This window comes from Amblyomma mixtum, chromosome 10, assembly GCF_055824585.1.
Source record: "Amblyomma mixtum isolate Tamu chromosome 10, ASM5582458v1, whole genome shotgun sequence".
Classification (NCBI taxonomy): Eukaryota; Metazoa; Arthropoda; class Arachnida; order Ixodida; family Ixodidae; genus Amblyomma; species Amblyomma mixtum.
The window spans coordinates 154,664,923-154,692,387 of NC_143021.1; the positions used below are offsets into that span (position 1 = coordinate 154,664,923).

At 49.7% G+C, this 27,465-nt stretch overlaps 1 protein-coding gene and 1 pseudogene across 1 annotated transcript in view; one reads left to right on the forward strand and one right to left on the reverse strand.

The window, feature by feature from the left end:
* Positions 1–1,322: 1,322 nt before the first annotated feature.
* LOC149327425 (uncharacterized) lies at positions 1,323–4,014 on the reverse strand (annotated as a pseudogene).
* Positions 4,015–11,572: 7,558 nt separating this feature from the next.
* The window catches only part of LOC149327426 (venom metalloproteinase antarease-like TpachMP_B), a 99,975-nt gene continuing 84,082 nt past the window's right edge, over positions 11,573–27,465 (forward strand). Inside the window, exons 1-3 of the mRNA XM_089564877.1 lie at positions 11,573–11,596; positions 13,686–13,815; positions 16,177–16,248. Coding sequence (XP_089421003.1) covers positions 11,573–11,596; positions 13,686–13,815; positions 16,177–16,248 — 226 coding nt within the window. The remainder of the gene's footprint in view (positions 11,597–13,685; positions 13,816–16,176; positions 16,249–27,465) is intronic.

Sequence of the window (27,465 nt, forward strand, 5' to 3'; positions counted from 1 at the left end):
GGGGCAAGGAAGGTAGTCTGGTTTGTGTCTGTCAGCAGCCACGATGTCTTCAGGGCCATTAACATCTAAAGTGAAGGTCTGCGCACGATGGAGGACTCGGAACGGTTCATCGTAGGCCGGCGTTTAAGGTGGACGGGCGTGGTCACGGCGGATGAAGACATGGGTGTAGGATGCCAGGTCCTGGCTTATGAACACAGGCTGATGATGACAGGCGGCGGGGGTGACAGGAGTAATGTGGCGAAATGTGTTGAGTAGGTCTCGGATGTAGGTGGAAGCGTCATGGATTAATGGAGGGGAGGAAGGAGAGAAGAATTCGCCACGGAGACGCACGGGAACACCGTAGAGTAGCTCAGCAGAAGAGCTGCTGAGGTCAGCCTTCAGGGCCAAGCGAATGGCCAAGAGGACGAGGGGACGGTGGTCGGACTAGCGTTCCCTTGGCTGATAGCTCGTAAGGGCAGCCTTCAATTGTCGATGCAGACGTTCCACCATGCCATTGGCCGAAGGGTGGTAGGCGGTCGTATGGATGTGGCGGACGCCTAGAATATGGGAAGGCCAGTAAACGGGGTCGACTGCAACTGGCTGGCGCGGTCGGTGGTGACGACAGACGGGCAGCCAAAGCGAGAGACCCAGCCAGCCATAAAGGCCGAAGCAGCGGTCTCGGCTTTAGTGTCAGCAATGGGCCACGCCTCGATCCAGCGGGTGAAACGATCAACACATGTGATTACATAAAAGGCCCCACGCGGTAACGGGAGCGCTCCAACAATGTCTATGTGAACGCAGGAAAACCTGTCGTCACGCGGCCGAAAAGGAGATGCAGGCGTGACGGTATGCCGGTGAACTTTGACGCGCTAGCCCTGAAGGCAGGTTCGCGCCCAGTGACGAACGTCGGCATTGCTGCTTGGCCAAAGGAAACGAGATGTGATCAGCTTCTGTGTCGCACGAATTCCAGGGTGGCTCAGGCGGTGTAGCTTATCAAAATGGTGCGACGGAAAGCCAAAGGTACATCGGGGCGCGAGGCGCCAGTGGACGTCTCGCGCGTAATGAACTGGGAGGAAAACGGGGACTGGACCGTCTGCGAAGGACAGGGACGTGGATGAGGAGCGAAGATGATGCAGCTCTGGATCGTTGCGCTGTGCAGCCGCTAACTCCCCCATGCCCACTGACGATTCGGACGCCATTGCACTAACGCGGGAAAGCGCATTAGCAGCAGCATTCTCCGGGCCATGGACGTGACGGAGATCCACTGTAAACTCGGAGATAAAACACAGTTGACGGATCTCGAGTGCAGTGTAGCTGCTGTGGTTTTTTAAGAAGGCAAACGTCTAGGGCTTCTGGTCCGGGATGACGTGACAGTCCCGGCTCTCCAGGAAGTGGTGCGAATGGTTGATGGCGAGGTACACAGCGAGCAGTTCTCGACCGCAGCTGGTGTATTTAGTCTCAGGTGGCTTCAGCTTTTGAGAGGAAAAACCGAGAGGCAGCCAAGAAGGGACGTGCTACTCGAGAATTGCGCCGACGTCAATGCTCGGGGCGTCGGTGACGAGACGCAGTGGAGCGTCAGGAACTGGTTGTGGGAGCAAAGCGGCGTCTGCTAGCGCCGTCTTGGCAGCAGAAAATGCAGCTGCAGCGTCTTCAGTCCACTCAAGTGGCGGAGCAGGATGGTTTTTAGTAGCCATAAGATAGGGCAGAGGCTTCAGGAAAGAGGCGCACTTAAGGAGAAAGTGGCGATGAATGTTGAGGAGGCCCAAGAATTCTCTGAGCTTTTTAAGTGATGTGCGGGCTGGAAAATTTTGAATGGCTTTAACTTTGCTGTCGAGAGGGCGAATACCTTCTGAAGTGACAAGGTGGCCTAGGAACTTTATTGTTGCTATGCCAGAGAGGCACTTGTCCGGGTTGATGACGGGCCCATATTCATCAAGTCTGTGGAAGAGGGCGCGCAGATGAGCTCCCTACTCAGACCCAGATGAACTTGCGACGAGGAGATCATCGATGTAAGCGAATACGAAGCCGAGGCTTCGCGTAGCCTCTTTGACAGTTCGCTGAAAAGTCTCTGCGGCGTTGCGCAAGCGAAAAGACATCCGCATACACTCAAAGAGACCGAACGGTGTGGCATTGGCTGTCTTTGGAATACCACTGGGCTCCACGAGAACTTGAGTATAAGCCTTCACTAAGTCGGTTTTAGAGAAGAACGTGCACCCAGCCAGATTCGATGTGAATTCCTGTATGTGAGGAAGTGGATGGCGGTCTGGTAAAGTGTAAGCACTGAGGGCGCGATAATCTCCACATGGTCTCCAGTTACCCGGGTCTTTCTTTGGCATCTTGTGAAGTGGGGATGCACTGTTGCTGGAGGAAGGCCGTACGATGCCGAGTTCAAGCACGTGTTGGAACTCACGGAGAGCGATAGCAAGGAGCTCTCCAGACAAGCGGCGAAGGCGAGCAGACAGCGGAGGTGCCAAAGTCACAATGTGGTGGGTGATCGAGTGCTTCACTGGTGACTCTCTTGTGTGCGGTTTTATCAGGTTGGGAAAATCAGCGAGAAATTTCGTATATGGCGAAACAGGGACGAGAGCGCGAGGACCCGTCGCCGCAGCGGTGGAGAATACGCTGTTGATGAAGGGGTGCTTGCTGAGATCTACGAGGCGATGAGCTTGCATGTCGACTGCTAGGCTTAAGAAGCTGAGGAAGTCTGCGCCGAGAACAGTTTGCGAGACGTCAGCGATAATGAAGATCAAGCGAAACGTGCGGCGCAATCCCAGATTAAGCGGGACGGACCGTTGGCCGTACGTGCGAATGAGTGAGTTGTTGATCCCTTGAAACGGGGAGGTCTGGTTGTTGCGACAGCGATCTGCCAAACAGGCCGCTATGACGCTGACCTGTGCTCCCATGTCGACCAGGAAGGGAGCGTCAGTGATTTTATTCGATGCATAAAATAGGCAGCATGCTGTCCATCAGCACCACTTGCCACCGTCAGTGGCCGGTTGCAGTGATTCCCAACCAGGAGCATGGGTAGTTGCACTTGCGAGCAGAGCTGCCGGAGTTACGGTGGTACCATCATACAGCCGAGGGTAAAATGTCGGGCCGTGCGTCAGATGGTTGGGGCTCTGAAGAACGCGAAGGTGGTGGGGAACGGCGGCGTGACCAGAAATTCCGCGACGAACGGCGCGGTAAGGGCTCGAGGACATCGAGCCTCCTGGCAAGACCGTCAAGTCGACATTCGATGCTGGCAAGGTGGGATTCTGCGGTAGTAGTTGGAGTTGGACTGGTCACAGAGCTGATGTTAGGAAGGCGTGAGTAGTCCGCAACACGGTCAGCGAGTTTAGCGAGCTTGTCTAATGAAACATCACCCGCAGCAGCGAGGATGGGGACCATGTGCTGGGGATGACGCTGAAGGAACAACTCACGCAGAAAGGGGCCGTGCTGAGCAGCGGAGTCTCCAAGGAGCTGGAGCATGTGGCAGAGGAGCTGCGAATGGCGGCTGTCACCGAGCTTTGTAGCACTGAGGAGCTGCTGGAGTTTGCTGCCCTCGGACGCTGACTTGCGGTCGATGGTAGCCGCCTTCAGCGTTCCGAAGGGTCCAGCCGAGCAGGCGAGCTGATGACGTCCACTAAGTCCTTAGCGACGTCAGGAGGCAGGGACGACTCGAGGTGAAGGAACTTGGTCTCCTGGCTGGTGATACGTCGCAGCTGGTAATGCGCCTCAACCTGCAGGAGCCAGGCGCGAGAGCTATTGGGTCAAAATGGCAGCAGGCTGACTGGCTGGAGCACGGCCACCGAAGCGCCCAGAGGCTGAACGTTCGAGGGCGGGTCGCCGCCAGTAGGAAGGACGGAACAGCCGGGGGAATCCATGTAGGAGGATGGGGTTGCATGTTCGAAGCCGGGTCACCAAATCTCTCAGAGCTAAGGTGAAGAACAACCACCTCTGAGAGCGTTGAGGTTCGAACTGCTTTTTTTAATTGCGCTGCTCGCGCTGTGGCGGTCTAGCCCAACTTCCTCCTTTTTGTCCGTCGCCGCGTGCCATCACCTGCGAGCCGAGCGCGGTGCGAGGGGCGCTACGGGGTTTATTCCGTGATATGTGTTCTGTTTAGTGTGAGACAAGGGTATAGAGATGAATAGGGCTTGTTACAGAAGCATTGCTTGATGACGAGGCTGGGGTAGCACTTCGTTTGAAGGTGCCGCCTACAGTTTTTGCTCTCAAAAAGCAAGGCTTTCGTAAAGTCTCCTCTCTAGGTTAGTAACGACACGTTTCGGTATAGTTGAGGGGTCTTATTTATTTACTATTTGTTTTAGAATACTAGAGGCTTCCATTCCACCCCAGCAGTAGAGGCATACTTGGAAAATTGCATACAATCACTAAAAGGAAGGTTACACAAGTCACCCGCGAAACAGACAGAGGCAATGTAATGGCAAAAATTCAGTAGAGCAAGAGCTGGACAACGGCAGAAAAAGTTATCAGTGCATACAAGTAACCAAAGTATGGAAAAGAAAGCAGTGCCATCACAACAAAAGCTATGCATCTTGTCAGCAAAATAGATAATTTTGCAGTGGCTGGGCAAATACTGCCCATTCAGCTATGCATTCTGGAAAGGAATTCGAATAAGAAATGGTCTCTGGATAAAAACTGTGGATAAAATATTTTGTTTTTGCAAAAATTGGTTGCAGTGAGTGACTTCAGCGATCACGTGTTCATTTTGTTTCGATAAATTTCAGACGTGGCGGTCGGCTGTGGTTTAGCTGTTTTTTTTTAAATTGATATATAAACAGTAAACGAAACATCTACCTGCTGGGTTCTAAAGACGGGAGGTTGTTGGCAATTATAAGATTAGCAGGAGACGAGTCTGTTCTTTGTATTTACCAGAGATGAACCTTACTGCTTTTCTCTGTATCTGCTCAAGTCAATAAGTATCTTTATTTGTGTGAGGCTCCTAGACGTTTGCAGCATAACCATGTTTAGACCTTATTTAGTATGGGTTGAAATCCAGAAGTGTAAGACTGAATTGTTGTAGGACAGCTCCTTCAGCAGCTCCGGGCTGGAGAGTTATGTGGCTGTCGGGTAAACGCAGTCTTCATCCACTCCAGCAGTCTACATTTGTTGCAGGTCAAAGGCCTCTCCCATACCTCTCAAATTACAGTTGCCCTCAGTCAGCTACGACAGCTTATCCCTGCAGGCTTCTTAATCCCATGTGCCACCAAACGTTTGGCCGCCCACTGCTATGCTTTCCTTATTTGAAATATCCGGATTCTTATTTTTTTATAATAATAGTTTATTTTCAAAGAACATAATACAGATTCAGGCCTGCCTAAGCCAAACAAGGCTTGAGGGGCAGTACCTGGCAGTTGGGGACAACAAAGCATGCAAATGAACAAAATATTTAGAGAAAAAAAGAAAAAAGAGACAAAAAAAAAGAAACAAACACACACAAGAGAGGTTTTCTCTTTACATGAATTGCGGGATTTTTTTCCTACTGACAACGGGCGGCGCCGAGATTTCAGCTGAACAAGCTCGTTACGCTGTCGCTTAATACCTGCGACTATCCAATAGACCTCTCCCAGAATGCATCAGAGATCGTGTTTCTGGTTCAATGGGTAAAAGATTGCGCACCGATGTGTCTCGAATCGGGAGGAGAAATGGGGCGGGAGAGCGATCTGCTCATTTATTCTTGACAGCCATCGGTTATTTATTTATAATACTTTCCACCCTCATTCGTAACATGCCCTGTCCAAACAAAATTTTTCTTGATTTCGACTAGGATATGAATAACTTGCGTTTGTTTGCTCATCCACCCCAGTAGCACAAACGGGGCTCTGAATTGTGGGCCCTCGTGGGCCTGGCGCGGGGTGCTCATGGGAGCCCGACGTGGGATATTTGCGGGATCTGCAACTCGGCAATGCGCGGGACCCACAGGGGCAGCCAGCCCAGTGGACTTGCTACAAAGGACCAGCAGCGGATCCCTATGGTCTACAGGATTGAAACGATGAAGGGGGCTTTCCTCGGTCCCTTGTGGGACCCAGAGGGGCAGTAACGGGTTTCTCAGAGGGGACCTGCAGAGGAGCTCAGGCGGCAGTGCAGCAGGGACCAAATGGGCTAGTTGAAGCCAGGCCCACGTGGCTAACCCCTGAAAGGCCCACAGGCAAAACCGTCTACTTTCGCTTCACAACCGGTTTTGCTTGAGACGATGGCTATCCCGCCCCATTTCTTCTCTTGATTCGAGACACCTCGGTGAGCGCTATCTTTTGCCCATTGAACCAGAAACACGAACTCTGATGCATTCCGGGAGAGGTCTATTGGACAGTCGTAGGTATTAAGCGACAGCGTAAGGAGCTCCTTCAGCTGAAATCTCGGCATCGCCCGTCGTCAGTCGGAAAAAATCCCAAAATTCCTGTAAAGATAAAATAGAAAAAAAAATAGCGGGCACTTGGGTTCGAACCCAGCTCCACTGCGCCTGGTGGGCACGCAAAGCATATGCCACGAAGGGTTGTTTTTTGTTCTTTATTGGCCGTAGACCACGAAGAGGCGTTGTTCTAGGCACCAATTGAACGCGTGGTCGGGTGTATGACTTAGTAACTTGTGTTTGGGATGTGTTCTGGTCGTGCATTACTGAACAAACAAACAAATATTAATACGCTAATTAAGCATCAGAAATTGGACAGAATGAAAATGAGGTGTTACGGTGCTTTATTCTACTGAAACAAATGGTGTTTATGTGTAAAAGTGGCGCAGTACGTCGTGCACTATAAGCTAGACAGTGATTTATGACTGGTAATCGTTAACCGGGATTGTAATTGACGATTGTGACCGGCAATGTGATTGTGGATTGGTAATCGCGAAGAAATAAGAGGAAAAAAGAGCAAAAGGAGGAGAAACACTACCAAGAATCTCACGAAGCAGAAGTTGTACATCACATTAGTTAAAGAGACATAATGCGCACAAAAGACGACAGCATGAAAGAGAAGACATGGACAAGCCAGGCGTCTAATTACGCCTGGCCCTGAGCATTCGCAATGCTCAGCATCGTGAATGCACCCCACCTCTTTAGTATTTGAATCAATAATGTTTTTTTTTAAATCTGCGTCTTAGCATTGTTGATGTGTAAAGAGGTTGCTTAGACGATTCCAATGCTTTCGTGGTCATTCTCCTTTATTTAATGCAGATTCTGCAGCATCGATGCGATGCGTGATGTGTTTTCAGGGTATTGAGCCGCTCCCCCTCAGCACGCTTACCACTGATCGCGCTCGCACGTATACACCATATGCCTCTGGAAAGAAAGAATACAAACCGTAAACCTAATTTATGTCGTGTTACCATGAAGGACAAGAAATTTCGGTATGCAACAAAAAGAGTATTTTGTTGTATTTGGTTCCTGTAGGCTGTGCAATCTATAAATGGCTGGTCAAAAAAAGGCACTGCAGTTAGAAAGTTTCTGTTGACGCCGAGAATATCACCGAGGTGCAGGCAGTAGCTAGACATCAGAGTGATTTCAAATGCGTACCTACGTCCTAGCAAGACGATGTTGCCGTCAAAAAATCATCCTTCACCGCTGTGGCCTTCAGTGCTCAAACGTCAGTAAATGTTACTGTTCACCACTCAAGTCTTTCGGAGCGCCGTCATCCATCACTGAGACATGGACAATAGGGTTCCAGCGTTCTTGCTCTCGATGTACGCGTAGGTAGGCGTTGTCATCTTGATCGTGGGTTGATGAAGTAAACACGAGGAAAGGTGCAAAAAACTGTATAACACAAATTCAACGAGGATGAGCGAGTGTCAGTGTGTTTTCGCAGCGCCCTTCGTCGCCTTACACTGAACCCAAATGCAGGAGAGAAGAAAAACTTGTCCCAAAGCAACGCAGGAAAGACCGGGGAGCACTTCTGCATGACGACCCCGCGCAGTGGCCTGGCACAGTGAACAAGTAGAATCGGAGCCTCCTCGTCACTTTATGGAAGCGTCGCGGGCGAGTGTGGTCGGGAGGGCGACTTAAAATGTTCGGTAGTGGGATCTAGAGTGAACACCTCCGCGCCATTTCGGGGAAGGGGGCTGGAAGGGATAGGACTAAGACACGGAGGGGCCTTCCAAGAAGTAACAAAGGGCGACAGAAAAACCATGCTTGAGCAGGTTTTTATTGTGACCGGACCAAGGAAAAACAGGGAAGGCGGTAGTGAGGCGAAAAAAAAAGGTTGAAAAAGAATTTGCGCAAAGGCGGGCTACTCGTGTGACGTTTCTGCGGTTTTTTTTTTGTTTGTTTTTACTTTGTTCTTTGGAGCGCTGTATCTCTTCGCTAGCCCGAAGCGTCGCCCTTTAGGGAACACCCCAAGCAGCCGGCTCCATTGCGTTAACCTTTTCTCGTTCGTCGATAGAAATGTTCTGGGCGATTTGTGATTAGCCCCTCTTGCTTATAGGAGTAAGGGCGAGGTCGTTTCCGATTGTATGCGTTATGTGCGCTTGGAGAATTTGCGTTATCAATGGGCGATCACTTGCCCAAGAAGAAGCGGAAAGAACGCCGGCACGAAAGACAAGAATTTGCTTGGTCTTCATCGATGCGTCGCTACAGATGGCTGCTAGCGGACATTAATAAAGCTACTGCAGTGAACGCCACAGCAGCAAACCTTTTGCAGCCTCTGGCACAAACGCCGGAGGCTCACTATGTTCATCAACAAGTCATGAAGTCCATGCGCCACATTTTGCATGGAGACGGCGAAAGCGGTTGCAGTGCTGGAGTAAATGAACTGCATTAAAACAAGCAAGAAACCTTATGCTGGCAGCTTTCTCCGCGGCGACCATAGCACACCACAAAAAAAGCATTGCGATAAACGCAAAGGACGCACGAAAAAATCTCAGGTAAAGAAGCGGGTTCCTTTCTTATCATAAAGTTCAAAGAGCAGCTCTTCACAGGAGTGAAACAAGCATGCGCTTACTATTTGGGCACGCTTAGCCCTTTTACATCTGATGTAGGACATGCAGGTCGGCTAAATGTGAAATTGTCAACTCGTCCCGTCTACGTGGGACTGCCTATAGATGCCCCCCAGCAACTCGCACGTGGCGCATAATATTTGTGCACTGTGCAGCCTCGAGTAATCTGTGCAGGACTTAGAAACTGCTGGTATAAATACACTAGACGTTAGCCCACACGCAGCCACCTTGATTTTGTCAGGGTGCTGCACGGGAATCCCCTATGGCGGTTGCCTGCAATTCACCTTAATGCAGCCCGCGTCTTTCATGCACACACTGCATGTTTTGCCACTGCGCAGCCCATGCTTAGCCCTATTCTAGCAGATATGTAGGGTACAGGCGGGGAAGATGTTGGAATCGCGAATCCGCCGATGCGCAGCCCATGTATTTTCAATGCAGGACCCATGTAGGCTACAGGAGAGAATACTGGTGTTAGCCCGCACACAGCCTAATTGGCTCCATCAGGGTGCTGCATGGACAGCTTCTGTTGTGTTTGCCCGCACTTCACCATCATGTAGCCCTATCTTTTATGCACACGAACTGCACGCAGCCCATGCTTACCTCTTTCATATCAGATTTAGGAAACAGGCGGTGAAGATGTCCGAATGGCAAATATGCCCAGCCCTTGCGGGACCTTCGCAGGTGTTGCTCAAGCAGCTCAAACGGCATGCCTACGCTTCGCCACTGTAAAGCCCAAACTTTAGCTCCAATATTTGCTACGTGGGACACATGTAGCTTGAAGGCGGGAATACTAACTCTTTGCCCACACTAAACCACCGCGGTTCCCTCACGGTTATGTACGCGCAGCCGCTTTTGGGGTTACACGCCCTTCATCATAATTGAGCCCGCATCCTAGCCCGCATGTATCTGCGGTGGGACCTAGGTTGCCTGCCCAGTCTTTTTAAGCGCATCAGTTGCAGAGGACAGTCGCACTCAGGAGTGAAGTGGGCAGCCCAAGCGTTTTGTTGCAGCACTGCACCCAGGGGAGACCCATGTGGGTTTATTGCGAGCAGCCACCAGCCCTCATTCCCCATGTCGGACCCGCATGGGCCCGCCACCTTCTGCTACTGGGGCACTCTGATGTCTTGCGGTCTCTCAAGGCAACACCTACCACATTCCTCTCCATAGCTCTCTGCGTTGTCATCAATGAACCGTCTTTATTAGGCTCCACCTTTCTACCCATAGGTGTACTAGCCAGATACAATTCTTGTGTATTCTTCTGTTGGGGTATATTTTAGCGGCCATTAATTATCTGAAATTTGGAGCGAAATGGGCTGCTCCACATTCTGATTCTTCTAGTTCATTCCTTCTCGTGGTCTGGTTCTGTGGTCACTATCTGTCCTTATTATTTTATTACATTACCAATTCCCGGCCTTGTCAGCAAACGTAAACTGCGGTTCCCTTCCGAGATTATAGAATATCACTTTTGGTTTCCTGAGTATTAATATGTACACCCACCTTTCTGCTTTTCCTATTTCAGTCATTGATCACGCTTAGAACGCATTCAGTGCTTGTAGTTAGGCGTGTCCTATGGAAAATCTATGCGCACCTTTGGTTATTTGGTGGAAGAGTCTCTGGAGAGGAGACTGTATGTGGATGAGGAGAGTAGTGTGGTTTCATCATGCTCTACACGCTACCGGTGTGTTAATGATGATAGTGGTTTGTGCACACTGTTTCGTGACCTTGGTGGTCTGTAGGACGCGTATAGATATAGCACCTTTTGCTATTTATGTGTTGGTGGTGTGGAGATGCCGGCTGTTGCCACCACTTCGCACACTTTTTCGTGTGTTCCCAGACACCCTGAGCGCGTGTTGGGATAGCGGACTCGGACACAAAGTAGATGCCCTGTACTCTGAGTGGTAAGCTCCGCAGAGACGAGCTACCAAGTCACAAGTGCCTTGGTCGTTTAGTGCCCAGCTTTCGAAAGTCGCAAGCCTGAGAATGGGTCGGAGGCAAAGGTTCACAAACAATGCAAATTTTATGCAGGAAAGAGAAGATACAGAAGGTTTCACAGCTGCTCGTACGAGCACATACAAATTGATAACAAAACAATGCAGCTCGTGCAAAGTTAAACTCTAGAGGGATTACAATACGAATGAATTATTGCACCTAAAGTGCACTAACACAAGAGAGAGGCAAACATACAAAACACAGTTCGTTGACTGGGCACTGGGGAAATCCGACGACCACAGTTTCACGACCGTGCCGACCGGCAGATTGGCACGCGCTGCCTCTGTGGAGTGTGCCTGGGTGAATGGTGTCGTCCCGGGAGTCGAGCGGTCGCGCTTCACTGAAGCTTAAACTGCGGCTCGGGCTGACAGTCAGTGGCTAACGCCCTCTTTATAAGGGCGAGCTCCGCGTATATTTGTTCTCCGCGCCAAGGCAGGTGCGAACATACACACAGTATTGGCTGTGCAATCCCCTTCTAATTCTCGAGCTGGACGCGCGCCACTGTTTATCAGTGGCCGAGGCGCTCCGAGTTTCTTCCAGATTTTTCCGGTCTGGCGCCGTCCCTGGCGCGCGAGTGAAAAGTGAGAAGGCATCGCCTAGCACACTCAAGGTTACATCCTGTCCACCGGTATCGCTGTTTTTGTTTCTTTTTTTTTAAATGCGCATTTGTGACAGCTGCGCAAAAATGATTCGTTTGCACAAGGTCATGGTTGGTCGTGACTGTGTGCTAGGCCGACACAGCTGCCTCTGTATACAGAATGCAACCTTCTTATATAGCACCCCCCAAAATGGTCAGTAGTGTCGGAACTCTGACCTCTCTGCGGCGGTGGTGATGTTCTGTGTTCATGTAGCGAATAATTGGTGCGACCTGGATCTTTTCGCCAAATTCTGTCAGCAGTGCAAAAGACCGCATTGCAGTGCTTTGCGGGTGCGATAACTTTCAAGAGTCAGGATGTTTCGACCCCGTCTGATTTGGCATCGCCGGAGAATAAGATTGCTACGATGATCGTGTGTGAGCTTGGCTTTAGGATGCCGAGGCAGATGAGATTGTGTGTAGAGCCTAGCGAAGGATGTGAAAGTGCTGTTTTGAGCGCTGTTCGGAGAAGTGTACACGCGCACTTGTGATCGTCTTCGGTGAGTCTGTGTTAGCAGAGAGGAAAAGAGCCTGCAGAAAATGAACGCCTGTGCTATACTCAGTACATTTCGCTCTTGCAGTCAGATGCGTGTACGATTGTTTATGAAACATCTTTTGCTATCATACCATTGCGGACGTTTAAACATTCGTGTTTCACAAGCTCAACCCTGCTGTGATCGTTTTTATTTATCGGCAAGAGATCGCTCTCCAGGTTGAGGATATGACCTGTTGTTGAGATCCCTAAAGCAAGAATTCGAGGGTCGACTCGCCGTTCAGAGAGGTCCAAAATTCTTAGTCATTTGCTAGGAAACTCACCGTGGTCTTCTTCCAGCCTCACTTTTTTCATATATCTATTTCGACATCTTATAAAAGAATATGATATAAGAAGTGGCGGCAGTCGGCAAATATCATTCCGCAATATGCAAAGGCACTATTCACTGCAGAAACCTAAAAGTAGGTGAGAGTACCTGCATGTTTGGCGCTGTATAAGACATGAATTCAGAAAATACCCACATGGGCCGTTTTTCTTTGTTGGAAGAAAATAGACTAGTGTGCACTCCCTTACAAAAATCCGAGCGCTTTTTTTTCAGGAGATGGATGCCAAAACTCAGGGTTTCCTTTATAAGTCGGCGAAGTACTGGTTTGACTTTGTACGCCGCTCAAAATTACACCAGCGACCACCATTCCATACGTCGGTGTCATTAAAAAAGACGGATGTTTGTACACACGCAGATATAAATAGAAATGCCCACTCTGAATGCCCAAATGAACCACTCTTTTCTGGTTATGAGTGGCAATTAAAGTAATGGCCGATTTTCTTAGTTGTGCCATAAAGGAACTAGGTACGCTAGTACTTCGAGTTTCACTCCGGATCACGTGTTCGAATAGCTGTAAGGGGTTAAGCCCGTGTATGCGGATTAGTGCATTATCTAACTTATATTCTAAGATCTCAGGACTCCTCATGCCATTTCTGGAGCAGTGGTGCAGCGCTTAAGCGAGGCGCCACTGCACTGTGTTGGCAGGTGCTGCAGGAATGGCTCTCGGGAGACCCTAACTCCTCTGCCAAGATACCTCTCACGAACAATCATTAACTGAGCTGCCACCCGCCACAGTTGGCCTCAGCTCCCAATGCCGTCTGGAGGTTGCCAGGTGTACATGGATACATACTCACCTCGGCAGGTGTCCCACAAACCGGTGGGCAGGTGGGCAGCCTCTTGCAAAGAAGGCTTCAGCAAACCAACACACGCACACGCACACACACACACACACACACACACACACACACACACACACACACACACACACACACACACACACACACACACACACACACACACACACACACACACACACACACACACACACACACACACACACACAAACTTCTGATTGCTGGGAATTGCAACTGTAAGTGCTAGGGACAAAATTATTTTGACCAAAGCTCCTTCTTAGGATTAGTAGCGTGAATAAGAAGAAGCGTCCGGCCCAATTTGAAATCGTTGACGTGAGCCTTGTTTTCGGAAAAAACGTTTAAGATGTCCACCATTCAACCAAGAAGCCATGATAATTGTCGATATAAAAAGAAGTTTTTAAGTGATACTACATCGAGAATATAGCTTTTGAATGCTTTATATCTAGTCACTTGTTTCTATCTCGCATTCAGGATGAGGAAGTTGTCATCATTGTTAACACTGAAAGCGAACATAATCACAAGTCTGCAGACGGCAAACTTGCTCTTGGTTATTCCTTCGAGAACGATGGAATAGAAGACGTAATTGAAAGTGACGACAATGGTAAGCATTTTCTCAGTCCAAAATAGGAGAAGAAACGCGTTCGATACATTTAGCCAAGCTTAAAAAAAGCGAAAGCTGTGTGAAATCTGTACGCACAACAAACACTTACGACTGAACGTCATATTCCCTCGTCATCGGGTAATGTCTATAGATACGCGAAACGTATAGGACACGCGAAATCTTTTTTGTTTCTTTTTGGCAGGACGTGGCAAGTGAAGTGGAACTACGTTGTATCCCATATCATTGAACTTTTTATGTTGTGCTTGCACTGAGAGGCACAGATTGAAAGGCTCGCAAACTTCCCAGAAATAATGCGAGTGTACAGCATTGAACATAATTTAGCCAGTGTGCAGCAACTAAGTACACATATATACACAAAGAGCTATACTATATGCTTCTTAATTGCGCATGCAACCAGGTATTACAACTTTGGTGGGTCAGTCATGCATAATTCCCTCAAAAAAAGCAATCTTTACCTGATATTCTTGCTAAGGCTAATATGTTTTCTCTACACTGCGCGTTGTGTTATACATTAATTAAGGCTGGATTTTATTTTCAAGCCAATACTAAATCGCTTGGTGGGTTTTAACAAAACATCGCAAGCTATTACGAACTAGGCAGTAGCAGCTGTACAGCCTTCTAATAGATCTTGATTTAAAGATAGCTCCTTAGAAACTAAACAAGCGACAGAAAAATTTTAAGATGTGAATGCAATTTTCATGATACACTGGAGCTTTTGTGTCCACTGAGGAGAAAATGTTTTTATTCTCGTGTTGTGCCGTTTTAGTGCTCTCTCACCGCATCGGTGGCCTCAGCATGCCCCTCGCACGCGGGGGAAATGCTGATGCGCTAAAACCTCATGTTCATGCGCAGTGCCGCAAGATAACATCCGTAAAGAAATGCCTAGAAATACTTAGAAAATTGGCCTTTGACCCCACCTTGTGCATAGAAAAAGTACATTGTACTAAGACATTCTTGGCCCAAACGCATTCCTTGCATCAAAAAAAAATTAATTCTCGTCATCAGCGTTTTAGCGCCCTCATTCAGGAATAGATCAAATACACAGATGTGCATGAAGAAAAAGCTGTCATGCTCTAATTAAACTGCACGCTTTAACCTTAAACTTTGCCGATGTTATGTCTAGAAACAATAAATTTACCGAACTTTCCCAATGCGATCCTCCACTGTACACGAAAAGGTGAAACCTTTGGTACAGGCCGTTGAAAGCCCTTAAGGTGTCAAGCTTTCTCAATGATGTCTTATTAGAAAAGTTCGAAATATCGCGGAAACAGTTGGTTCTCTTGCATCCGCTGAATTCGCAGGGAGCACCATATGTTTCGGAATTAGATGTCAAAAAAATACCGTGTCGTAGACGAGATTAATCCACCGGGCTTTTGAATCATTGAGTCACGTAAGTCCAGCAAGCAGTCATTCAAATCCGAGCTAAATACATAGCAAAAACTTATATAAAATTTTGCTTGTCCTAGGATGTATTCCTGCATGCAGTTTTTTATGTAAATCTGATGAGCCCTACAGCGCCAACAAAAAGGGCGGACATTCAAGGAGTGAAAAAAATACCTTCATGTAGAGCTAAATAAAATTTATAAAAAAATGAAGTTCGTTACGAAAACATGTACAATTGCTTTAGCAGTTCCGGAAGCAGATATGTTACTCCGGGTGTTGTCCGTATGGTCTGGTATACGCTTCTGTGAGCTTTGTTTCGTCAGAGAATGTGCTGCATGCACTGACTGCAACGCTTAAATATACGTACAGCCTTAACTTACGTTCAACACATATTTTGCCGAATCTAAACGGCTAATACTTTCTCCAGTCTATATAGTCTGTTACTTAATTGAAGCTTTAAATGAATTCTTTTTTTAGCACTCTAAAAACATTTTGATGTACACTGTAACATTTTTTTCACTGCAGATTCGATAAGCAACTTCCGCGGGTTATTTCTTGTGAATGAAAGTGCTCAGCTAGTTGAACTTAGATGTAATTCAGCTAACTGTGCCAACTTTTTTTGGAGCCAAGGTATCAGATATGAAAGGCAGGGTATTTGCATGTCAAGTGCAGAAATTTCATTCAGTAGGGATCGCGCCATAAGGTTTTGTTTTTGAAGAAAACAAAAGAATAAAACAATACCTAGAAATGAACATTTCAAACATAGCTTTTTAAAATAGGAAAAAAACCTGAAACTTCTAATCAAGGTTCTATGTAGTGTCTCTTTAAAGGTTCTGGTCTCAGTCAAACTTAAAAGGCAAACTGTACTGCATTGCTACCACTCACTGATATGGCAATTCCGCTACTTCACATGATCTGTTGACAAATTTTCAAAAATACACTTCCTTCATTTTACAGTCGAAAGTGGGCACCAGGAAAATCAACAGCAGAGATTTGGTGCACGCAAACTGGAAGAACGAGGTTCCACAGGTGCGTGAACATTGTAAGCCCCACTATGGATGACTCCACAGTCGAAAATATATGTTTACCTCTGCACGCTATCCTAAAAACGAGAGTCAAGTTCTCGCAATATTGGGACCATAAATCTGTGTTCGTGGTCCACATTGTAGGCTTCTGCAAATTTTCTAGCATCCTGGTGGAATTTTACAACCTAAATGAGGCAAGATTGCACGGATAAAGCGAACTACTTCCTTTGTAGATCGAGGCAAAAGCAAGCGTGTTTTTAGTTTCGCACTAACTTTACACATCCATTCGCTCGCGTCAGTTACCCTGAATCAACAGCACAGTCTTCTTCAAAGCGTGAAATAATAAGCGATCGAAGAAATGGGCAGATGCACATTGAGGAAACTATTATGTCTATGGGGGAGGCTCTTGTTTGCGGCACCATTTCAAATACGGCGCATGTCTAGTGGTTTTCATGTTATTTCGTTTGTCCCGGTCTCTTTTCTAGCATGCTCAAAATAAACTTTAACTGTTGTGCACCAGCAGAATGGCAAGATGTGAAGCAAAATTTTGTGCTCTTAGCACTGCTGGAAAGATATATCTTTATACCGTTTTTGTGCTAAGTAACAGACAATTTATCTTTAATGATAAACACTGCGTCTGTCATGGCCTGAGTCGCTTTCGGACGTTCAACACAAGAAAACCAAACCAAATTTAACGGTAATTTCAATTTGAAACAATGAAGGTGCTTCGAGCTTACTAGAATAGATGAAGTTGATGAACCATGTACTTGCTCCCTTCTGATGAGAGATCATCAGTCGCGCCCATAGAGGAAAAAGACAGAGAAAAAGGTCAACTTGTTCTCGTGCTTCGCATGATCATGGCAAGCGTGCAAGATGTACTCAGTTTGCATGCTTTCAAGGCCATGGTAGCAGCCACTATAGAGCAGTCGTGCATGAATGTAACACGGGCAAGATCCATTTTTGCCTCCTGAATATACTTCTTTCTAACCTTCTACTTGACCTGCAAGCTTATTCTGACGATTACGATGGCCTGAGTAATAGTTAAGGGCAGAAAGAAAGAGAGCGAAATAAAGGCATTAGGAAAAATTACTGTACCAGCCGTAGCTGACAAAGAGCAACCAAAACATATTGGTATGCCGCCAAAATAAGTAGTAATTTCTCGAGTATGCATGCAGAAAACAGCTTTGCGGGAAATGTAACCTCATAAGCCATCCGTACTCAAGGATATGAGTTCGTCAACGGCGCCTGCTGTTTGCATGATGGGACATTGGAAACCTGGCCAATGTTTTCATACCCAAAAAGTGCGCTTTATACGAGCTTTAAGATTGGGTGCTCAGCCATCCCAGAAGTAGTTGTATACATGCCAGTTGTATGTTTAGGCAAATGAAACACTATTCTGAAGCGCTGGCTGGAACCTAAATTCATCATCATCACCATCATCAGCCTGACTACGCCCACTGCAGGGCAAAGGCCTCACCCACGTCACTCCAATTAACCCTGTCCTTCTCCAGTTGCGGCCTCCATATTGCGGCAAATTTCTTAATCTCATCTGCCCACCTAACTTACTGCCACCCCCTGCTATGCTTGCCTTCTCTTGGAATCCACTCCGTTATTCTTAAGAACCAGCGGTTATCTTGCCTTCGCACTACATGCCCTGCCCAAGCCCACTTCTTCCTCTTGATTTCAAATAGTGTGTCATTAACCCGCGTTTGTTCTCTCACCCACTCCGCCCGCTTTCCATCCCTTAACGTTACACCTATCATTTTTCTTTCCATAGCTCCCTGCGTTGTCCTTAACTTAAGCTGAACCTTCTTTGTTAGCCTCTACGTTTCTGCCCCATGTACGAGCACCGGTGAGGTAGAGCTGTTGTATACTTTTCTCTTGAGGAATATTGGTAAACTGCCATTCACGAACTGAGAGACCCTGCCATGTGCGGTCCACCCAATTCTTATTCTTCTAGTTATTTCCCTCTCATGATCCGGATCAGCGGTCACTACCTGCCCTACTTTCAGCGTGCAGTATTTCTTTAACAAGCAAATAATGTCACAGTAGTGCTCATTCCCCGCTGAAACTTGCTGCTGCCTCCCACGGTAAAACGCTACTTGTGAGCGTCTGTTCAAAACGCTATACTTACTGAAAATTTATGACGGTTGTGACTGAACAAAATAGAAAAAATATGTGCACATAGTTTGGAGCAGGTTACTTTTGGAAGGCCTATTTCGAACACACTCCTTGTATATTATAGACAAACAAGGTGGTACTGTTGGAGAGGAGGAATAACCGCGAACTTGACAGGACTGAAGAACGAGAAGAGGACAGGACGAGCGGTTCTCGTTCTTGAGTCCTGTCAAGTTCGCGGTTATTCCTCCTCTCCAACATGTCAGGCCAACTGGCCCAAAGCTTTCCCTTGTTGAAGGTGGTACTGTTCTGTAGCGCATCTGTGCATATGGGGGGGGGGGGGGTGTGCATGTATTTGAATGTATTGTCTTTTGGTCAGATTTAACAGATTTTTGCAACATTACCTCGAATATTTCGGTCAGTTGGCCGTATTTTAGGCGCATCTGCTCACTACTGCTCGAGGCTTGCTTACCAAACATGCTGCTATGACAAACGCTAATGCACGACTTAATGTGACCAACAGGAATCTCATAACTGACTAAAATCAGCGTCCGAAAGAAGCATGCATGCGAAAAAGTTATGGTGCGTGGTGCCTCGTCTAGATAAAAAATTTCCAAGCGCTTCATTACAGCGCAAGTGTTTATGGTTGGAAATATTCTGTTTGTACGGCTTGTGCCAGAAAATCCAAGCAACAAAGAATTAGAGCTCTTCCGACTCGCTACCGATAAAATGCTCTCATGCAATGCTTGTATAGTTTATTTTCGCCCTAATTAAGGCGCTCGAAACGGTGGCTAAATGTGTAGTCTAATGACCTGTGATGTGCACACCACACTGTCGACGGTTTCATGAAACGCGGCGTGTCGACAGTGGTGCTTCGGACATCGGAGCGCCGTGCGTGCCAGCCCCGCGTTGCGCGCGTGCGCGTGCTAGTGGTGTGCGCGAGGCAGGCACGAGGAGCGTAGAGCTACGTGTCAGAAAACCGAGGTGTTGAGGAAGACACCGCAGCACAAGTCTAATCGTTCAAGCGTGGAAGCGACAGCTGTAGGACGTTTCGGTCCGTGCTGTCGGTGAGTTCCCTTGAATCACCGACTCAAGACTACACCGTGCTCAAGACCATCGAGTCCAGTTCAAGCGTGGAAGTGGCAGCGGTCGAAAGTTGGGTTCGAGCTGCCAAGGCTTCCCTTGAATCATCGACTCAAGACCATTAAGCCTCATTCAAGCGTCGAGGTGGCAGCCATCAGACTTCGAGTCTGTGCTGCCAAGACTTCCTTGGATAGGCTGCACAAGCCTACGGTGTTTGCGGAACGCCGTCGACAGGACCCGGCTACAGTTCTCCCTGCTGCTGCCCAGTTCTTGGGGGCGACTGACAAGAGTTCGTCGGCGTCTCCCGTGTCATCTCCGTTCCTCCTCTCCTGGCTCTCTACCACCGCCTCCCTGGATACAACGCCAGCGACGCATCGCAACTCGCCAACCCGTGTCTTTGTCACCTGCAAGGCCTTCCCGCTCCAACTGGGACGCTTTGTATCCGTTGAACTCTCTCCTTTTTGTCTCTAGTGTTGTACGCGTTTCTAGTGTGTGTTTTCCTTCATGTTTTCGTATCTTTTACTGGCACCTTTCCTTTAAAATATAAACACGGCTTCATTTTGTTTTGTTTGATTTCTTTGTTCCTTTCCTCGAACCTCCACGCGAAAGCGTTCCCCTTCAGCAGTCGGGGACGCGTCCACCCGATTCGCGACAATATGGCGTCCGCACGACAGGACGAAGCCGTGTTTTTTTTCTCTCTTTCCTTTATTTAGTCTGTAAAAAGAAACGATGGCAACACTAAAGGAGTTGGTTGAATTAGGCGAAAAGATGGGGTTGAGAGATGCCGAACTGCGTTCGTGGGTTTCCGCTGAGCAGGAGAAGGAACGTGCTGCACGTGAAGCCGAACTCGCTGCACGTGCAGCAGAACGCGAGCACGAAAAGGCCCAAGCAGAAGCCCAACGCGAGCACGCAAAGTCACTGGCAGAGGCTGAAGAACGCAGATGGAAGCTCCAATTAAGGCTCGCAGAAGCTGGTGGAGGCAGTCGAGAACCTGCACCGGGGCCCTCGACGGTTAACATCACCGGCACCCGAAGACATCGCTCTCGACCGGGTGGGCCAATTTTTGGGCCTTTTAGGCCCATTCATGTCTTCATCCCGTGGGAGCCCCAGCCAGGCCTAAAGCCAAGCAGCCAGTCTCCAGCGTTCTCCGCGGACGCCATGGCGGCCTCCGCTCGCCGCGGGTACGATCCCGAGACGATGGCATGGACAGAATTCGTCGCAAAAGCCCCGTCTTCTTCTGAAACCTCCACTCCGACGCAGGAGATTGTGGATGAAGGCCTCTTCTCTTTGGTAGCACTTCGCAAACGCCAGCCGCGCCTGAACACCTCGGCAGTGAACAGACCCTCCGTGAGTGCGCCTGCTTCTGTGCATCCAAATACTTCAAGTTCCAACCATCAGCTCTCGCCAACAGCGGGATCGACGAAATGGCGGCCTGCCGCTATGCCTCGACTTCGCAAAGGAGACTTCACGATCGTCATCAAGCCCAGAATGACGGCCTCCCTGAAGACTGTTCTGCAGAACGGTGAGCTTGGTGCTTTGCTCTCCGCCTATGTTAATGCCTCCTCGGTGGACACTCTTAGTATCTGGCCCATTTGGGACCAGAATATCGTTATCGCCCCCACTCAAGACGTGAACGAGGCGAACGCGCTCGCTCGTGAATTTCCTCTGAAAGCTTCCAAAGGCGCCATCCCGATGGTCGGTCACACCAAAGTCAACGGTGAAGTCTGCAGGGGGATCATTACCGTCCATGAGCAGGAAACTTCTACCACCCTGAAATCGAAAGTCCAGTGGCGCGGAGGAGAGATAGCCTTCATCCGCAAGCTGGGGAAGTCGACGATTGCTCTGCTCACCTTCGTGGGGCATAAAGTGCTACGTTACGTGCACTATAACAGTGTGGTGACCTTGGTACGCGAATACAAGCGGACTATTCCCGCGTGTTTCCGATGCGGCACCATCGGCCACCGTGTGGACTTATGCCCGGATCCTCAACGCAATCGCTGCGGACACTGCGGCCAAACGGTCGCAGTCCTCGAAGACAGTAACTTGGAGACCCACGAGTGCACCCCTTCCTGCATCGTCTGTGGTGGCGGCCACCTTACGGGCTCGCAAGACTGCAAGGCAAAATTCCGGCGGCTGCAACGACCGGGAAACCCAACCGGTCAACGAAAGCAACGTCAGTGTGCAGTGCCCCCGGGAACTGACACCACTCCAAAAGTTCCCCCGCCTGGCAACAAGCTGGTGCAAGGCACATCCGGACCAGCGCCACCGGCGGGCGCGTTGCCCGGGCGTGTCTCCAAGTCCCCTCCATCAACAAGCCAAAAGTCGTCACGTGATCCAGGCGCACCCGTATTCCAGAACGGGGATTTTCCGCCTCTCGAGGGCCGTCCGCTTGGCACGCCAAAGAAGACATCACAGCCAAAGGTAGACAGCCGAGACGGGCCTCCTCCGTCCCCCCGCATTCCCCTACCTTCTTCCCCACCAACCCTTCCTCCTCCTCCCCCCCCCCCCCCTTAACTCTGAGGTTGCGGACCTCCGCCGTGAGCTCGAGACTCTCCGAGCTCAAAATGCTCAACTCCAGGCCAAAATTCATGCTCTAGAAACGGTTCGGTCCTCCCCGCCTATTTCCCAGGTAGCTCCGGAACCGATGTAACAAGTGCCGGTGGACCCGACACCATCTAGCTCTGACACGCGTTTCACCGCCCTCGAAAACGGCCTTGCCGCACTAGCGACTCAGATGTCAAATTTCGGCCAAATTCAAGAAAACCTGTTCAAGTCAGTCACGGCCACGGTTACGGCCACCGTGACGGCCAATATTAAGACGTGGCTGGAGTCAAACCCCAGGCTTCTACGCCGAATGGGGCCCCTCAAAGACGCAAACCGCCCATCAATATTCAACCGTTCCCAGAGGCAGCAGATGCAGCCGCCCGCGCGCTCTCTCACCGGGCTGTTTTCTCCTCCCCATCCGATCAGGAACCCGATTTTAATCCGGTATATACATTCAAAGATATTACAACATGTTATCAAAATTGTCATCGCCTTTAACCTAGCCCATGTAAAGGCCTGAAGAAGGCGGATGAGCGGCTCCTTCTCCGCCTTCTCACCAATACATTGCTGTGCCCGACAGCGCTAAAATATTTTGACCCCTCCTTTAGCGGCAGCTGCCCACACTGTAGTGCAGTGTCTTCTGACACCTATCACATGGTGTGGGCCTGCCCCTCCAACCCCGCTATTCCCCCCATCCCCAACCCAACCCGGGAGGACTGGGAGGCGGCCCTGCTCGGCTGCCACGACTTACAGGCCCAACAAGCCTTAGTCGGGCGCGCCCGGGCGGCGGCAACCGCCACTGGGGTCCCATACTAGGGACCGCCACCTAGTGTTTGTAAGGATCGGTCCCTTACGGGCTGATCCAAACATACCTCCTGTTCATTCGTAATAAATGTTTTCACCACCACCACCCCCATCGATCTGACCGAACTCAAGGAAGAGCCGGAACCGATCCAGCCGCAGGTGACGGAACCTGTGCCGGCTCTCCAAGGCAGTCTCCCTTCAAATCAACATGGCTGCGTCCCCTCCCAACCAACACCCTAAAGGGCGCCGCCCCCCGCAAAGACAGCAAGTTTTTTCTCTTGTGCAATGGAATTGTCGGGGTTTCAAAAACAGGACCAAACACGCCCACTTAAGGGCGTACATTGACAACCTCGAACACCCCGCCGCAGTCCTTGCGTTGCAAGAAACCGGAGATGCGGTTAAGCTCACGGGCTATAACACTTTTCAACGAGACCCGTTCACCTGTATCCTAGTCCATAAGGGTTACACAGCGCAGGAGGTTGATCTCAACCTAAATCTGGAATATTCGTACGTGATGGTCTCTGTCCTCCCCCTGCGGCGAACAGATAGCCCCGAACACATACTTAATATCTACTGCCCCCCGAAACTCAAAAACATCACTTTTTCTAACATCTTTAGCGCAGCGCTAAGGATCGCGGGTCGTGACCCCCTCATGATAGTGGGCGATTTTAACGCGCCCTGTCTCATGTGGGGTTATAGCAAGGAAGAGACCCGTGGTCGTAAGTTGGCGGAACTTATATCTACGCTGGGCATCACTCTTCTAACCGACCCGGTCCACCCAACACGTGTAGGGAACTCCGTCACTCGGGACACCTGCCCCGACCTTACCCTCGTGAAACACATCCAACACGCAGAGTGGATCAACACCGAGGGCACCCTCGGTAGCGACCCCTGCATATTGAACACTGTCATTTACACTCGGCCCTTACGTCGCCCCCTTGCGCAAGCCAACTTCCCGACTGGAACGCTTTCCGCCAGGCCCTCCCAGTAACTTCTCTCATGGAACAGGACAACTCCACTTGGGCACACGGACTCATGCAAACACTCCGTTCACAAGAAAAGCATATCCAGCTTACGGAGCGTGCACCTGACGTGTATAACCACCTAGGCACCTCTGGGAAGCTCGCCGCAGCCTCACTAAGCGATGGCGGCGGCAGAAACACAATCGTAAACTCCGCACTCGCATCTCTGACCTCACCCAGCAAGCTGCCGAGTATGCTGTCCAGCTCGCAGACACTAACTGGGTAGATCGATGCAACAGCGCAGCAAGACAGATGTCCAGCCGCAACACCTGGCGGCTCTTCAGGAGTCTCATAGACCCCACACAAACACGCTCGGAGACCCAGAAACACATCAATCGCGCGATACACAACTTTCAAGGAAACACGAAGCAGCTAGCGAACACCTTGCGCTCACAATACCTCAATCAGGATCAAAACCAGCGCAGGCAGGATTATTCGTATGCAGGCTGCGATAATCCGGACCTGGATCAACTTTTCCAGCTTCACGACCTTCGCGAGGTTCTTGCCAAAATGCGCAGGGGGACGGCGCCCGGGAGGGATAAGGTCACAGTCAAATTATTGGCGAACCTTCCTGATCGGGCATACGAAACCCTACTCGAATATATTAACGCCATTTGGACCGGGGACGCTTAGTTGCCACCGGATTGGAAGACATCATTGGTAACTTTTATCCCAAAGGCGGGGAAACCGGTAAACACAGACAACCTCCGGCCCATCTCCCTCACTTCATGCGTAGGAAAACTGATGGAAACGATGGTCCGTGACCGCCTCTCAGAATATCTCGAGAGCAAGAGCTCCTTTGCCGACACCATGTTCGGTTTCCGACCCAGTAAGTCCGCACAAGACATCCTCTTACAGCTTCATCACGAGGTTCTCGAACCCATAGAACACCCACACAACGACAAAATAGTCCTAGCACTCGATCTCAAGTCTGCGTTTGACATTGTAAAACAAGGCGTCATACTAAAGCACCTTAGCGAGACCAACTGTGGTCCTCGTACATTCAATTACATCAAAGATGTCTGAACAGACCGCTTGGCCTATATACGTATACAAGAGACCGAGTACGGCCCGTTTGAGATGGGAAAGCGGGGCACACCACAAGGCGCTGTGTTGTCCCCGCTTCTCTTTAACATTGCTATGATGTACCTCACGGCACAGCTGGCGGCTGTCGGCGGTGTTCAGCATGCGCTGTACGCCGATGACATCACCAGCTGGGCCACTACAGGAAACATAGGAGAGATGGAGGAATGCCTGCAAGCAGCGGCGAGCATAGTTGACCACTATGCCACGTACTGCGGCCTCCAGTGCTCCCCGTCCAAGTCTGAATTTGTGCATATTCGATCTTCTCCGAAATGCAAAATCTCCGTTCAGCTTTCTCTCGCAAGCGGCCCCATCCGTGAAGCGAAGGAGCTACGAATACTCGCTCTTTTCATTAATCAACATCGTAAGGCAGACACAACTCTTGCCAAACTCCGCAAAGTCGGCGACCAGGTGGGCCGAATGGTTCGCCGCGTTTCCAACAAGCGAGGAGGGTTGCGAAGTAAGGATGCGATGCGGCTCGCGCATGCCTTCGTAACTAGTCGAGTACTGTACTCGACTCCTTACCTCCGCTTACGGAAACATGACGAAGATCACTTGAAGATTGTACTCCACAAAATTTTCAAGAGAGTCCTCGACCTCCCAATATCCACTTCCAACGCGCGACTCCTCGCGTTGGGGGTGGTGAACACCTATCTAGAACTCCGCGAGGCGCATCTCGTCAACCAACACACACGTCTCGCCCAGACCATGTCCGGTCACCGCCTCTTGGACCGGTTACATATCAGACATGATCACCATACCATGGAACGGGTTCGAGTGCCAGAACTGTGGAGAAGCGCCCTCTACGTTCGACCCCTTCCGACCAATATGAACAAGGAGGACCATAATGGCCTGCGCCAGGCGCGGGCGAATGCCCTGCGCCGCCACTATGGCTCAAAGAAACACGTCTTCTACGGCGACATTGCAGGCCCCTACAGCTCCAGGGGGGAATGGTACACGGCTGCAGTCATACACGAGGGAAAACAGGTGGACGGCCTCTCGTTCAGAGCGTCCGACTCAACGCATGCGGAGAAGGTGGCGATCGCCCTCGCAGCCTCCCATCCCGACTCTAAATTTACCCTCACAGACTCTCGCGGAGCCTGTCGTAACTTTGAGTTCGGTTGGATCACTCCACTCGCTCAACAAATTTTACACCGCAGTACTCGCGACGGCGATCCAACTCATCGCTCAATCATATGAGTCCCCGGCCACCAAGGCATGCCAGGTAACGAAGCCGCCCATGAGGCAGCTCGCGCACTCACTCATCGGGCACCAGGCGTCCCTTGGGAGGAGCTTAACCCAGATCACAGCCCTCTCCTTTCTTTTAAAGAAATTACTGAGCACTATCGTGCCGAACACCGGCGATACCCTGTTCCTATGAATGGACTGGGTAAAGCTGGCGAACGAATTCTCCTCAGGCTCTTTACAAACACCCTGCTGTGCCCGGCGGTTCTCAAACACTTTAATCCTTCTTTTGACGGCCGCTGCTCATTCTGTGGGGAGGTGGCCGACACCTTCCACATGGTTTGGGCATGCAGAAAAAATCCTTCTCTCCCCCCAATCACCCCTTCCTCTACCCGAGAGGACTGGGAGGCGGCCCTGCTCAGCTGTCAGGAACTATCGGCCCAACAGGCCCTAGTTCGGCGGACTTGTGTAGCGGTCTCGACCAACGGGATCCCGGAATGAGGGACTCCGCCTAGTATTGTAAGGGGTGACACCCATTAGGGGCCTCTCTCCGAGCACCTCTCTGTAAATTACTAAATAAATGCTCTTCACCACCACCACACAAGTTGATCCCGCCGTTCGATGATCGCCGGGATAACTTAGATGCATACCTCAAACGTTTTGAGCGTATCGCAGAAGGACACATCTGTCCTAAGGAAAAATGGGCTACAGCATTCAATATGTCTTTGACTGGGGAGGCTCTCCGCGTGTTCGGACGATTATCTCCCGCAGACTCAATGGATTATGATTTGGCAAAGCTAGCCCTGCTCCAACATTTTCGGCTCACAGCAGAGGGTTATCGCGAAAGGTTTCGTGAGAGTAAGCCGCTGGATAAAGAAACGCGGAAGCAATACGCAGCGCGCTTGCTCAGTCTTTTCGATCGATGGTCGAGATGTCGGGAACGGCCGCGAAGGACAATGATCTACGTGACTTGGTGGTGGCCGAACAGTTCATGAGGAACTGCCATACTCGTCTAGAGATTTTCCTGCGAGAAAGAGAATGCAAGACGCTGGACAAAATGGCTGAGGCAGCAGACAACTTTCTAGAGGCCCAGCGGCAAAGAAACCTGTCTGATTGAAATATACCTGCGCTTAAAAGACACGGACAATATGGCAAACCAACTCGCCCAACAAACCACTCTGCTAAACCTGTCTGAGTTCAAAGATCCTTTCGAGATGGGCGTTCCGAAAGAGAAGGATCCTACATCAAATAGACAGCCAGTGAGGTGCCTGATTTGTAATCGTCTAGGACATATGGCTGCCGACTGTCGCTCAAAGCCAAAGCAGTTTTATTGCCGGAAAACAGGACATGAAGTAAGTTCTTGCTCAAGAAAGCAAGAAAAA